The 13,949-nt window shown below is 33.0% G+C and overlaps 1 protein-coding gene across 1 annotated transcript in view; it reads right to left on the bottom strand.

The window, feature by feature from the left end:
* Window positions 1-8,856, bottom strand: part of LOC114329908 (transcription factor Sp9) — a 159,388-nt gene extending 150,532 nt beyond the window's left edge. Inside the window, exon 1 of the mRNA XM_028279181.2 lies at window positions 8,647-8,856. Coding sequence (XP_028134982.1) covers window positions 8,647-8,727 — 81 coding nt within the window. The 5' untranslated portion in view covers window positions 8,728-8,856. The remainder of the gene's footprint in view (window positions 1-8,646) is intronic.
* Between the last annotated feature and the right edge of the window lie 5,093 nt (window positions 8,857-13,949).

Genomic DNA, 13,949 nt, shown 5'->3' with positions numbered 1-13,949 from the left:
TTACAAACTAGACATCCTAGCAGTAACAGAATTAAAAAAGAAAGGACAGGGAACCATAGAACAAGAAGGGGGACATTTACTGTTATACAGTGGAGTAAAACCAGAGCTACGAGCGGCCGCAGGGGTTGGTTGCATTATAACAAAAGAACATATAAAGCACATGACAAGATGGGAATTTATATCTGAGAAAATATTAAAAATTGAAATGAATATAGATCAAACTAGTAACACAACAATAATAATTGTATATGGACCAGGTGAAGATGAAGTTGCAAGTAAAAAAGATGACTTCTGGGAGGAGCTGACAGATACAGTGGAAAACGTAAATGGCAGACTAATCATCATGGGAGATTTTAACAGTAGAGTAGGAAAAGGAAATGACACAATAGATGTAATTGGAATGCATGGAGAGGAGACCAGAAACAATAATGGAAATAGGTTGATCAATTTTTGCATGGAGAACAACTTGATAGTAACGAATACGTTTTACATGCACAAAGATATACACAAATATACCAGAGAAGTTAGAAGCAGAAATGAAAGATCAATAATAGATTATGTACTAATCAACAGACAAAATCGAAAAGAAATAACTGACGTGAAAATTAATAGAGGCGCAGAAATCTACAGTGACCACTACTTATTAGTAGCTAAGTGGAAAATTAAGGATAATAACCATCAAGAAATAACAAAAATGACAAGCCAGAACAAGAATAGGAACGAATCAATCAGATCCTATAAGTTACAAGACAAAAAGATTGCTGAACAATATAAAAACACTACAGAAACACACATCGAAAACAGAAGACAAATATGGCGAAGTCTGAATCTAGAAGAACTCTGGCTAGAATTTAAGGATACCATCCTAAAGGCAGCAAAAGAAACATGTGGTACAATAGTAGTAAATAAAAATATAAAACAGACAAGGTGGTGGAACGAAGAAATTAAAGATCAAGTGAAAAGAAAGAAAAGTTTATGGAAACAATACCTCGGAGACAGAACAGATAATAATTACACGCTATATAAAGAACAACGTACTAATGTCAAAGAACTAGTAACCCGAGCCAAACAGAGATCCTGGGAAGAATTTGGAACAAAATTAGAAGAAAATAGCCAAGGAAATCAAAAGTTACTCTACAGAGTTTTGAAGAACCTACGAAAGGACAAACAACCAAACATAAGACAGATCAAATCAAAAGATAATGTACTACTGACAGATGAAGACGAAATTATGAAAAGATGGAAGGAGCATTTCCAAGATCTACTAAATGGAACAACCACCAGTAATGAGTCACATGAACAAACGACCACCCCCAACGTAGAACACGACGACGAAGACGAAAATATCGATAAGAATGAAGTACTGGAAGCCATCTCGCATCTAAAAGTAGGAAAATCAGCAGGCCATGATAAGATCACACCAGAAATGCTGAAAAATCTAGGGGTGTCAGGGGTAGAGATGCTAACAGAAATTCTCAACAAAGCATGGCACTTGGGTACTGTACCAGAAGATTGGAAAACAGGAATTATATTGCCCATTTTTAAGAAAGGGGACACAAGAAATTGCGGTAACTACAGAGGTATTACGCTGTTAAGTGTGGTGTCAAAATCGTACGAATATATTTTAAACAAAAAACTTAGTTCAATAGTTGAACACAACCTAGCAGAACCACAAAGTGGGTTCAGGAAAGGCCGGAGTACCCAAGACCACATCTTTACGATCAAACAAGTAACAGAAAAAACGAGAACTACTAAAACTGAAGTATATGCAGCATTTATAGATTTAGAAAAAGCATTCGATAAAGTTTCACAATACAAAGTATGGGAAAGTCTCGAACGAAGAGATATTGATCTCAAACTGAGGCAGGCTATACAAAGCTTATATAAACGTAACAAATGCTACATCAGGAAAGATAATACCCATTCTGAAACTTTTGAGATAAATGATGGACTGAAGCAGGGAGGAGTACTGAGCCCCACACTATTCATCGTACTCATGGATGACATCATAAAAGTAATGGAAGCAAAGACACGCAAATTACACATTGGTTACCACAGACTAGAACCTATAGGAATTTCAGTATGTGCATTTGCAGACGACCTGATGTTACTAGCACACAGCGAAGATGACCTCAAAAGGAACCTAATAATGTGGAAAGAGGAGCTGGAAGAGAGAAATATGAAAATAAACATGGAGAAAACAAAGATAATGGTCATGGGGAATGAAGATAAACAAGTAAATATAGAGATAAATAACAAGAAACTAGAACAAGTAACAACATATAAATACTTGGGTGTGAAAATAGAGAATGGAGGAAGATCAGAAGAAGAAGTCAACGAAAGGATAACCATGGCGTCCAGAATGTACCACAGCTTAAACAGAACATTCATTGGAAAGAGAGAAGTAAGCAGCAGGACAAAGATGATGGTATATAAAACAATCTTCAGGCCAATCCTTACCTATGGTAGTGAGAGCTGGGTGCTAACACAATCATCGAAAAGCAGAATAAACTCCATGGACATGAAGTACCTAAGAAAAGTAAAAGGAATTACAAGACGTGATAGAATAAGAAACAGCAGTGTGCGAGAAGAACTACAAGTCGAACCAATAACACAAATATTAGATAGGAACAAGCTTAAATGGTTTGGACATTTGTGTAGAATGAACGATGATAGACAGGTAAAACGCATATGGGAGGCAAAAGTACAAAACAAGAGAGGAAGAGGGAGACCAAAGAAAACCTGGAACGATGAAGTGGTAGAAATTCTGAGGACGAAAAATACAACGTGGACTGAAGCGAAACGAAGGGCCAAGAATAAGCAAGATTGGAGACGATTTATATATGATGTAGATGTATGAAATGTATTTGTAAACACCTTACACCGTTAGGTAGAAAGGTTTAGATTATATATATATATATATATATATATATATATATATATATATATATATATATATATATAAATGAAACCACTATAGGTAAGCAGCAGTGTGAGAAAGAGCTTATACCGATAGCTGTTTGCGTCCTCTGTTGTAGCTGAGCGAGTCCGTTCGCTCGAGAAAAATCACATAACCTGGCGATATCCATGTTGTTGTTTCTCGAAACGTTAGAGTAATTATTATATATTATAGTTTTTCAAGTAACTTTTTCTTAATTAAAGAAAAATAATACGTACTATACAATAGATTTTGCAAATATGATAGAAAAAGACAAATTTATTATTATAAATATATAGGTAGAAAAGTATAAAACTATAAACTAAATTAATTCTGTGTCCGAATCTTGTACTTCTTCTTCAAATTTCTAATCGGAGCTTAAATGTTCATTCTCATCTTCTTCGTCAGACTCTCCTCGAGACTCAGATTCCTCTTCTACATGATCTGTAAATACTTGTAATATGTATTTAGAATTAATTAAAAATAATCTGTGATTAATTAATTAAGTTGCTACGTATTCTCTGTCCTTTTATACAGAGTCGAAGCCTGGACAATCACGGGCGCATCTGAAGAAAGACTTGCCATTGTTGAGATGTGGTGTTATCGAATAATGTAAAAAATATCATGCACACAACACTTAACACACAGGGAAACATTAAGAAAGATGAAAAAGGCAAAATAAGAAATACTCAACACTATGAAGGAAAGAACAATGAGCTAAAATAAATATACATTCTCTTCTTCTTCATCAGACTCCCCTCGATACTTAGATTCTTCTACCTGATCTGTAAATAGTTGTAATATGTATTTAGAATTAATGAAAAATTAATTAGTGGTTAATTGATTGAGTTGCTACGTATTCTTACTTATATAACCAATGCTTAATACTTTTCCTTATATAACCAATCACATCACGTTTTTTATTTCTTAGTATATGACCAAAGTAGCTCATGTTTCTTTCCTTCATAGTGTTGAATATTTCTTTTGCCTTTTTCATCTTTCTTAATGTTTCCGTGTTTGTTACGTATTCGATAACTCCACATCTCAACAACGGTAAGTCTTTCTTCAGATGAGCATGTGATTGTCCAGGCTTCGACTCCGTATAAAAGGACGGAGAATACGTAGCAACTAAACTAATTAATGATACAACTATTTACAGATCATGTAGAAGAGGAATCTGAGTCTCGAGGGGAGTCTGACGAAGAGGAAGAGAATGAATATTAAGGCTCAGATGAGGAGTTTGAAGAAGAAGTACAAGACTCGGCCACAGAAATAATTTAGTTTATAGTTTTATACTTTTCTACCTATATATTTATAATAATAAATTTGTCTTTTTCTATCATATTTGAAAAGTCTATTGTAAAATACGTATTATTTTTCTTTAATTAAGAAAAAGTTACTTAAAAAACTATAATATATAATAATTACTCTAACGTTTCGAGAAACAACAACATGGATATGGCCAGGTTATGTGATTTTTCTCCTGCGAACGGACTCGCTCAGCTACAACAGAGGACGCAAACAGGTATCGGTATACGATCTTTCTCACACTGCTGCTGACCTATAGCGCTTTTCATTTATATTCACGCGTAATTTTTTTGATCACCTGACAATTGGAAAATTTCACCAAAAAAAAACCTGTCTTTTTTAGAATATTTATTTTTATTATTAAAAAATACCCTGTCAAATAACAATTGCACCTCCCTGACCGGAAGGAATGTACATACATAGCTATGCATGTATAGTTGTATATTATATACTTCTTAATAGTATGTACAGATTCAGATGAAATCTTCTGAAGCAGATGCATCCCCTGAAAATAATCCTGGGGCGCCCATGCAAGTATCTTGCAGAGTTAAAATCGCCCTTAAATCGCATGGCCTGTTTATTTTCTTTATATTTGAATATATAAATTTACTTTAAAGTCACGTCAATGATATTTTTTGTAATAACAATTTTTACCCTTTTGTTTAACTTTGGGGGGGATTTTTGGGGAAAATAACCGCTACCCTCCAGCCAGACCGGCATTTTTGTATTAGGCTATCATGGAATAGTCAGCTGAAAAATTTTCAGGTTGCCTAAAATACCTACTCAAAAATGTCTCACAGCTCTTGGACCATAACTCATTGCTTATTTGGAAAATTTGGATCCTAATTGCAGTTTATTGTTATTCTCAATGACTGATTTCCAAGACGAAATTAATGTCCTTTTAATGTGCTATGTGTTTACACCCTACGACAGTGGCAGTGAAAGTGAAGAAGACGGGATTATAGAAAGAAGCTAAAATATATAGTTTAAATGTATTTTAATTATTTCTGTAGGTACCTACGTATTTATTAAGGTTAAACATATTTATGCGCTTAAATACATTATTATATAAATGTTTTATACAAAATTATTTTTATTTTGTTCACATAAAGGTATTTTTCGAAAAAAAAAATGTTTTAGAACACCTGACAGCCACAAAATGTCAATAATATTAATTCCTAAGTTAATAAATAGTTATCCTATAGAAAAAAGTATATTTGCTTAAAACCTGTTTCTGATAAAATTTGGCATCACTGTTGGTCATAAGAACCTGTACTGTAAAGTCAAGGTGGGACGCACAATAGATATAATAGATTTTATCGGGGTATATTCCAGACTCCTTGATTTTGTACCCTATGTGCCCCTCCCTAATCGATATTCTGGATCCGCCCCTGAATGAGGCTAACTAAAAAAATCACTAAAATCGGACAACAGGTTTAGGAGATTCGAGACATTAAAAATTACTTATTTTTAAGGTGTTCCGATTTTTTTGGCCAGGAGTGTATATAGCGAAATTGCGCTAACCCGACCAGTCGGCAATCTTTTTGACACTTTTGGCCAAGAAATGCATAAGCGCCCAATACTCTACAAGAAGGGGTGGAACTAGATATATAGATACATATAATGAAATACTAGAAATCGACTATGAGGCCGAGACCAAAGCTATTGCATACTCAGAAGAAAAAAGAAAGCATCTCCTAAAGGTAGGGTTACCATACCTCCGGATTTCGTCCGGACAGTCCGGATTTGAAAGACATGTCCGGATTGGCGTCCGGATATGAGAAATGTCCGGATTTTTTCTTTACTAAAAAAATTATTTAAAAAAACATATTTAACAAATTACTGGAAGATCTCAAAGATACAAATTTTATTACGGTTACAATTGATAGTTCAAACAGAAACGAAATCAAACTGATTCCGGTATGTGTTCAAAATTAAGCAAAATTAAGGTGTCAACGTGAAACTTTTATTTTTTGATGAAGGCTAAAGGTACCTAGTAGGCACCGGCGCCCATACAAAAATTTTCAGGGGGGGGTGCAAACGTGAAGACTAGTAGGTAAGCACGTACCGGACTACTTCTACGCCTGCCCTGCAGGTCATAACGGGTATTTACGATCCCTATGTACCTCCTATCTCAAGAAATGGAAACTGTATTTAGAACAGTCATCTACCGTAAACAAAATACGAAGTAAGGTCACATGTGCTCTAAATATGGCAAAATGAACAGAAGGCACAAGCGGCGAAGGTTCAATGGACCAATTTTTTAATCCATGTGTTAACATGGTCTATATATAGGTTCAGAAGGTTAAATTATTATTTTACAGAATTTCTCACCGACAATGACTTCTTTAATACCTAATATCTGGCATGCAGATCAATCAGGACAAAACAATCAGGTCCGCAGAATAATGTCTTGGATGGAAAATTTAAAAGAGTGGTTTGGTTGCGTGTCAGAAAGAAAAATACTTTTTATCTCAACAAGACGTTTAAAATACACTTTTTTCAAAATTAATTAGAAGTGTATCCGTGCATGATGTCTGGAATCTCTATTTGAATTAAAACGATTATGACCAAGTTTGTGACGAAATACTGGATCCAATTCAAAACGCTTCAAAAGAGAAATAAAAAAAGGAAATGGAATTATTTTAATTTTAATTTAATTGCTTATTGAGGAATGCTAAAAAACCTTGATTTAAAAAGCAATTCAAATAATGAAAACTATGTATTATTGATAATACCAGTCAGGTAATACCTAAGTAATACTAGTTTCGATAAATTAAAGGACCAAGCTTATCTGATTCGCTAAACTAATAATATAATAATTAAAGGTTGTAAGACAATAAAACAATTTTTTTAAATGAACATCGGTTTTTCAACTTTTGCAAATAACATAACAATACTAACTGTAGGTACCAAAAACGACCTCTAAATAACCAAAAGAAAAATAATACAGGAATAGGAACAATTTGCTTACAAATAAATCAATAAAAGAGAGAAAAAAATAGTAAAATACCCAAAATAAATTAAGTATAGAAAGTTATCTAGAAATAACAAAAGCTCCTAAATCTAAATACAGAGTTAAAAAGGTAATGGAGTCAAAGCAAAAGTAATAGGTATAATAGGTACATATACCTAGGTATAATAGGTACATATAGGTAGATACCTACCTAAATATGGAATTTGAATATTATCTAAGAAACACTTGGATATAGGTACTTTTTGGAAACAAAAGACACGAGAAATGCTGAGATGAACTATGTACCTACTTAGAAAAGTATCTAATAATGCAGAAAATGAATAAAAAAGAAGAATACCTAAACAAATCAAACAAGACAAAAAAGTACCTATTATAGGTAGGTGCTGATTACTGATTGTCGATAGAATCAATATCAACTCAACAACATTGCTGGATATGAAAGTAGAGTACCTATAATATCTACCTACATTAGGTAAAAGTTTCATTTATTTAGGTAGCGTCGTTATCAATAATGGAAGCTGTGAACAGAAAATGCGACGACTTGATGGGTAGAACAACTAAGTCCAAGAAGTATGAAAAACCACACATAGGTATTTTTAACCGTGTAGGAAACCAAAATTAAAAAAACCTTAGTTCATTATTCAAATATACCTATGTACCTACAATGAATATTTATCATATCTAAAAGAGACACAAAAAGATTAAGTTTGTGAAACTTAAAAGAATAATAATTACCTATTAATATTGTTGACCAATAAAAAATGTTGTTTTCCGTCGATTCAACAGATATGGAATAATTTGAAACATCATGTAGGTAAATCATTAGTTAATTGATTTGGGAAGAGCTCAATAACTTACGGAATATGTAGATAGGTATTTATACTTATTTTGGTGCATGCTACTAGAGTATGCGGTCTACCTGTGCATATCTATTAGGTAGGTATAGTTTGCAAATTCTTAAAGAAGTGAATCCTATCGACACATTTTGTATTAAGAGAATTTAACCGAATAAGTACGAGAGCTAACAACTAGTTAAATATGTTGGAACAAGTAGTTATTTTGCGAATAAAATGCCAATTTACTGAAATTCTTTTATTAGGTATCTAGTTTTAGTGTATCTTTTATTAGTGTAATCTGCGGCATATAAATCTTGAGGAATCTTAGATATGTATTTTATAATACCACACAAACTTAGTTTAAGCAGCTATGACTAAATATAAAATATGGAATATCGTCATATCACATAATATGAAAGATATAACAAAAGAACTATTATGAGTCTAGTTGTTAATTGTATTTTATTTATTGCCTATTTTACAACGTTTTGTTCTCTTGCATTGTAGCAGCATGTGGATATTTCGTTTGATTTCAACAAAACCTTATGCACATTATAAATATCTAGGTATAGCTATAAAGTACTTACAGCTGTTTTAACATTCATGGTCATGGCGGGTATCTGCGCGCCATACAGCTGCCCCGCCGTGGGAGTCATATCAGTGAGCATCTTCTCGGCCAAAAGTCACTTCTAATCGGACAACATCAACTCAAAACCCGGAATCACGACAAACAATCTCACAAAACCACTGACAAAAATGTTATTTTGAACTGCTATTGTTGAATTCACATTGCTCACTGTTTCTGTTTAGGTGGAACAGTAGAAAATCACCGGTTCCCCTTCTGGTGAATGCCGCCTGGGCGGGGCTAGAACTTGACAACCAATGGGACGGGCTGCCATTCATTACGGGGACCGCCCATGTTTTTTTATCGCGGACGCCCCACTGCGCAGGTTGCTTTGAAAGCGACTAGGAAATTATAGAGTGGTAGATCCAGAGAATATTTATGTGGAATCTATTATTTTGTAAACAAGCGTTTTATTAGGAGAGTACTTGTTGGGTACTCTATTGGATACGGTCAGTGACGTAGTGACATTCATTTTGATAATTTTATCTAAACCAGTTAACGATCCATATACAGTGGGTATGAAAGTACCTATTTACTTATAGTCCAGGGTGCATCTGTTTTGAGACGGACTTTGAGAGGTGACTGAAATTATTTTGCAGAAATTGCTTGAAAATAACTCAAATAATAATATTTGAGTTACCTTCCCACTCAAAATGGTCCGGAACATTGTTTAACCTTCGGAGTACGGAGATTATTTGACTTACTTAGATTACGAAGATGGGTCAAGCGTGACCCATTCTCATTTTATTTATAAGGATGTTTTAAATAGTCAGTATTATTAAACAGTATCTTTAATTCAACAAAAAACAAAAAAAATCCTAAATTATTGTATTTAAATTTTTTAAGATGGTTACTCATGGGCATATACTAGTTCGCTCCGGCGGCCAGATTTTAATACCTTACAGAAAACGGGCATAGGTAAATTTGCTCCGGCCATATATTTGAATACAGTGGAACCTCCATAAGTCGGATTAATCGAGACTGCGGCGGATCCGAGTTATCGAAAATCCGAGTTAACCGGAGAATATAGTAAAAATTAATAAAACACGGTATACTTACAGATAAACTCCATTATAATTGCAAAAACATGAAGTACATAAAATATGCATAATATGTACATCTAAATTAAGTACAGTTGTATACAGTATTGTTTATTTCTTGGTAAAAAACTTGGTCAAAGTGAAAAAATGTTTGTTTTGTCTGATGAAAATCGGTTCGGGTTAGCCGGACTTCCGGTTATCGGAGGCCGACTTATCGGGGTTCCACTGTACGTATATCCGTAAACAGAGACGGCTGCGATTTACGTGTACCTACAAACATATTGAAAATATTCTTCGAACTCCGAAGACCGGGTCAGGACTGACCCGGCATCATAGATGTTACGTAGAGGAAAAACTGTAATTTGCATGTTCACGAATTATATACGAAAAATAGATTGAAACCAATAAGGAGAACTTACGATCAATCGGATTTGTAAAAAAATTATTTCATAAAATATTAAGAAATAACTGAATTTCGGGTCACGCTTGACCCAGTCTTCGTACTCCGAAGGTTAAATAATCAAAATGTCAAAATATGAAGGAAAAATTCGATTTTTTTATTGGTTTTTTGATTATAACTTTAAAACTGTTCATTTCTGAGAAAAGTTGTACTGACATAAAGTTGCGTAATTAAATTTCCTACAATAGATATAGAATTGGTTAAAAATTTAAAAAATAGTCACTTCTGTTGCAAAATAGCAATAATTGCGAAAAAAATCATACAAAAACAAGTATTTGCATTTTACGTTTTTCAACCATTTATGCTAGACTTAGGACCTTCGTATTTCACCCAGAAAAACTTTATGATATATTACAACAACACTGTAAATTTCATTAAGATCGGTTTAATAGATTTTGCAAAATAAATTTTGCAATTCAGCTTTCGCAAAAAAAATTCATTTTTTTAAAATGTTGCAGGACTGAAAATAAAGCAGATAGCAAGTTGAATTTTTTTTTTAAATGTATACCATTTTTATTCAGTTGCAATGAGAAGGCAAAACAATCTTACTTTTCAATTAGAATACGGAGTGCAATCCAGCTCTCTGAATCGCGATTTTCGATTCTTATTGGAATCTCATCGGAGAGAGCGCAGGCTTGTTCTCCAAAACTTCATCTTTGAATTTTTTTTGCTTATAGAAGTGTACTGTACCTTTCATTTGCAATTTGCAAAATTAAAATCGATTAATTACCACGGCGTCAGGAAATTTTTTAAATAAATTTTTGGTGCTACGCGCAGGACAGCGGTGTTCGATCCACACAAGTTGATTTCCACCAAAATTTCTTCGAATCTTTATCTAATATATTATTTTCTTACTCTATATTTTGTTGTATTTTAATATTCTAATTCCACAAAAACCACACTAATTTTATTATTATTTGTGAAATATTGTTTAAACAATTGAATATGTTTAAAAATAATAAACTTTTATTCTCTAAGTTAAAATATATGAACAAAGAAAATGTTTGCTAAAAAAAGTGTTATTTCAAAGCATAGAGTATGTGTTTTTATTTTGCAATAAACAAATTTATTTATTTATATCGAAATGTAATAAAAATTAAAATGTATCAATCATTATTACAGGTCATTGGAATGCCCAATCAGAGCAAACTATCCGCTGTCCTGCGCGTAGCACCAATAATTAATGTTTATTTAAAAAAAATTCCTGACGCCGTGGTAGTTAATCGATTTTAGTTTTGCAAATTGCAAATGAAAGGTACAGTACACTACTATAAGCAAAAAATTTCAACTTGCTATCTGCTTTATTTTCAGTCCTGTAACATTTTGAAAAAATTATTTTTTTTGCGAAAGCTTGCAAAATTTATTTTGCAAAATCTATTAAACCGATCTTAATGAAATTTACAGTATTGTTTTACTGCATCATAAAGTTTTTCTGGGTGAAATATGAAGGTCCTAAGTGTAGCATAAATGGTTAAAAAACGTAAAATGCGAATACTTCTTTTTGTATGGTTTTCTCGCAATTATTGCTATTTTGCAAGAAGGGTGACTATTTTTTAAATTTTTAACCAATTCTATGTTGTAGGAAATTTAATTACGCAACTTTTATGTCAGTACAACTTTTCTCGGAAATGAATACTTTTAAAGTTAGTTAAAAAATCGAATTTTTCCTTCATTTTTTGACATTTTGATTATTTAAACAATGTTCCGGACCTTTTTGAGAGGGAGGATAACTCAAATATGTGTTATTATTTGAGTTATTTTCAAGCAATTTCTGCAAAAAAATTTGAGTCACCTCTCAACGTCCAAATGTACTAATATTTTTACAGATGCGCCCTGGTCTATTAGGTATTAGGGGAACTGATATTATATTATATTATTATATCTGTAGCTCAACATGCCTTAAAGGCCCATGGCTTGGAATTTCTCGACGGTTTTCTCCATTTTCTCCTGTTCGCAGTTCCCATGGCAGTAGTTCTCCAATTTGTTATCCCGATTGTTTCCAGGTCTTCCTTACACGCTTAGGTATAGCCACTTTTTTCTTGGTTTTGCTCTTCTCCTCTGTCCTTCCCCTCTAAAGGAACTGATAGGTATACATGATGGTAAAATTACATACCTACCTAGATTTTCTGAAAAAAAAAAGAATGTTTCTCCTCTCTCCACATATTTGAGAAGTACACAAAATCCCAATTTGCGACTGAAACTATCTACATAAGTCGCTGAATTCATTCACATAATGTGACCAAGCCATCTAGCTCTTTGGGCTCGTATTTTTGCAGTAGGTAATTACTTAGATATTGGTTTTCCATAAATCCCCATTATTTAGCTATTTATTTGTTCGTCTCATCCAAATATTCTCCCCCGTCTGTATTCATCCGAAAAAATTTTTGAGCATCTTTCTTTCCCAGATCCCTACTTTCCTTTTTCTTTTCTTTCCGCTGATCCACGTCTCACTAGCATACATCACCGTGCGGGTCTGATTATTGCTTCATGGACTCGCAATTTAGCTGTTCTTGGTTCTTGGCACATTTTTGCTTTCAGTAGGTACTTAGGTATTGAACTTAGAGACCAAGAGACCCTACCACACTGCTCCCCTTCATTCATCTTTTTTCCCGTGTTCGTTACGGTTAGGTACTCCTAAGTATTCAAATTGTTTCACTTTTTCAAAATTACAGACTCTACTTTTTTCGTTTTGATATACCTACCTACCTATTTGCTATCATTTGTTATGTCTCCTCCCATTTCCATATAAGTACTAGATACGTTTTTGTTTGGTTTATTATTATTATTATTACCCAAGTAGCACAATAAAAACATGTTAGTTTTATTTAAGGTTTATAAAGGTTTTATTGTGGTAAATAAGAAGATAATGGTTTTAAAGTTACCTTGTAGATATATTGCCAGAACTTTAAAACTGTTAAGCATTTGTCATTAGTTTTAAAGTATTTAATAAGCGTATAAAATAAGACTAATTAACCTTAATAGATAATTTGTATTATTGTAGTTTTAAAATGATTTATTCTCAGTTCACTTTAAAACTAATCAGTTTTATGAAGAACATCCGGATTGTTTGGTTTTATTAGATTCTAGTTTGTTACCTTTTAGTTTTATTGCAGTTTTAAAGATTCTCCTAATATGACTAATAAAACCTATTATTAAAACTATAATATGAACTATTGTGACTATATGACTATTATGTCAGTAAAACATACATGTCATAAAACTATTTTTTAGTTTTCTTTAAAGTTGCTTTCTTAAAAGCAATTAAAAGGCTATATTAAAACCAAACACTCTTAACTGAATCAATTTGGGTATCGTAAAGACTAAACTATGCTTCTTGTTAGAAACAATAAAACTAAACTCATCCCCTGTTCTTTCATGTCCAAAATGGTAGGCTATTTGTTTTAGAGCGAAATAGTATGGTGTACTGTGTTGTAAAAAGTGGAAGTACAGTTAGTATGGAAGAAATAAGTCGCAAGTACGTAGGTAAAATATAAACGAACCGGTCATTAAAAAAAATACAACACACACTGCACTACGATGCCTCGATTTTAGGTTAGATTCATATTAAAACCGAGTTACATTATTGACAGCATTAAAATTAACGGTTTTAATTCCAAGGCAACCTTGCTTTTATGTAGGATATATGCTCTTGGAATGGTGTAAAATAAAACCATTTGATTTTAACAATCCTCTGTCTATAGACCAAATAGTTAAATTTGGATTTCGGCCATATCGGCTTACATACAAATTATACATAAGGGACTT

This window comes from Diabrotica virgifera, chromosome 3 (genome assembly GCF_917563875.1).
Source record: "Diabrotica virgifera virgifera chromosome 3, PGI_DIABVI_V3a".
Taxonomy (NCBI): Eukaryota; Metazoa; Arthropoda; class Insecta; order Coleoptera; family Chrysomelidae; genus Diabrotica; species Diabrotica virgifera.
This window is presented reverse-complemented; position numbering and strand designations above follow the sequence as displayed.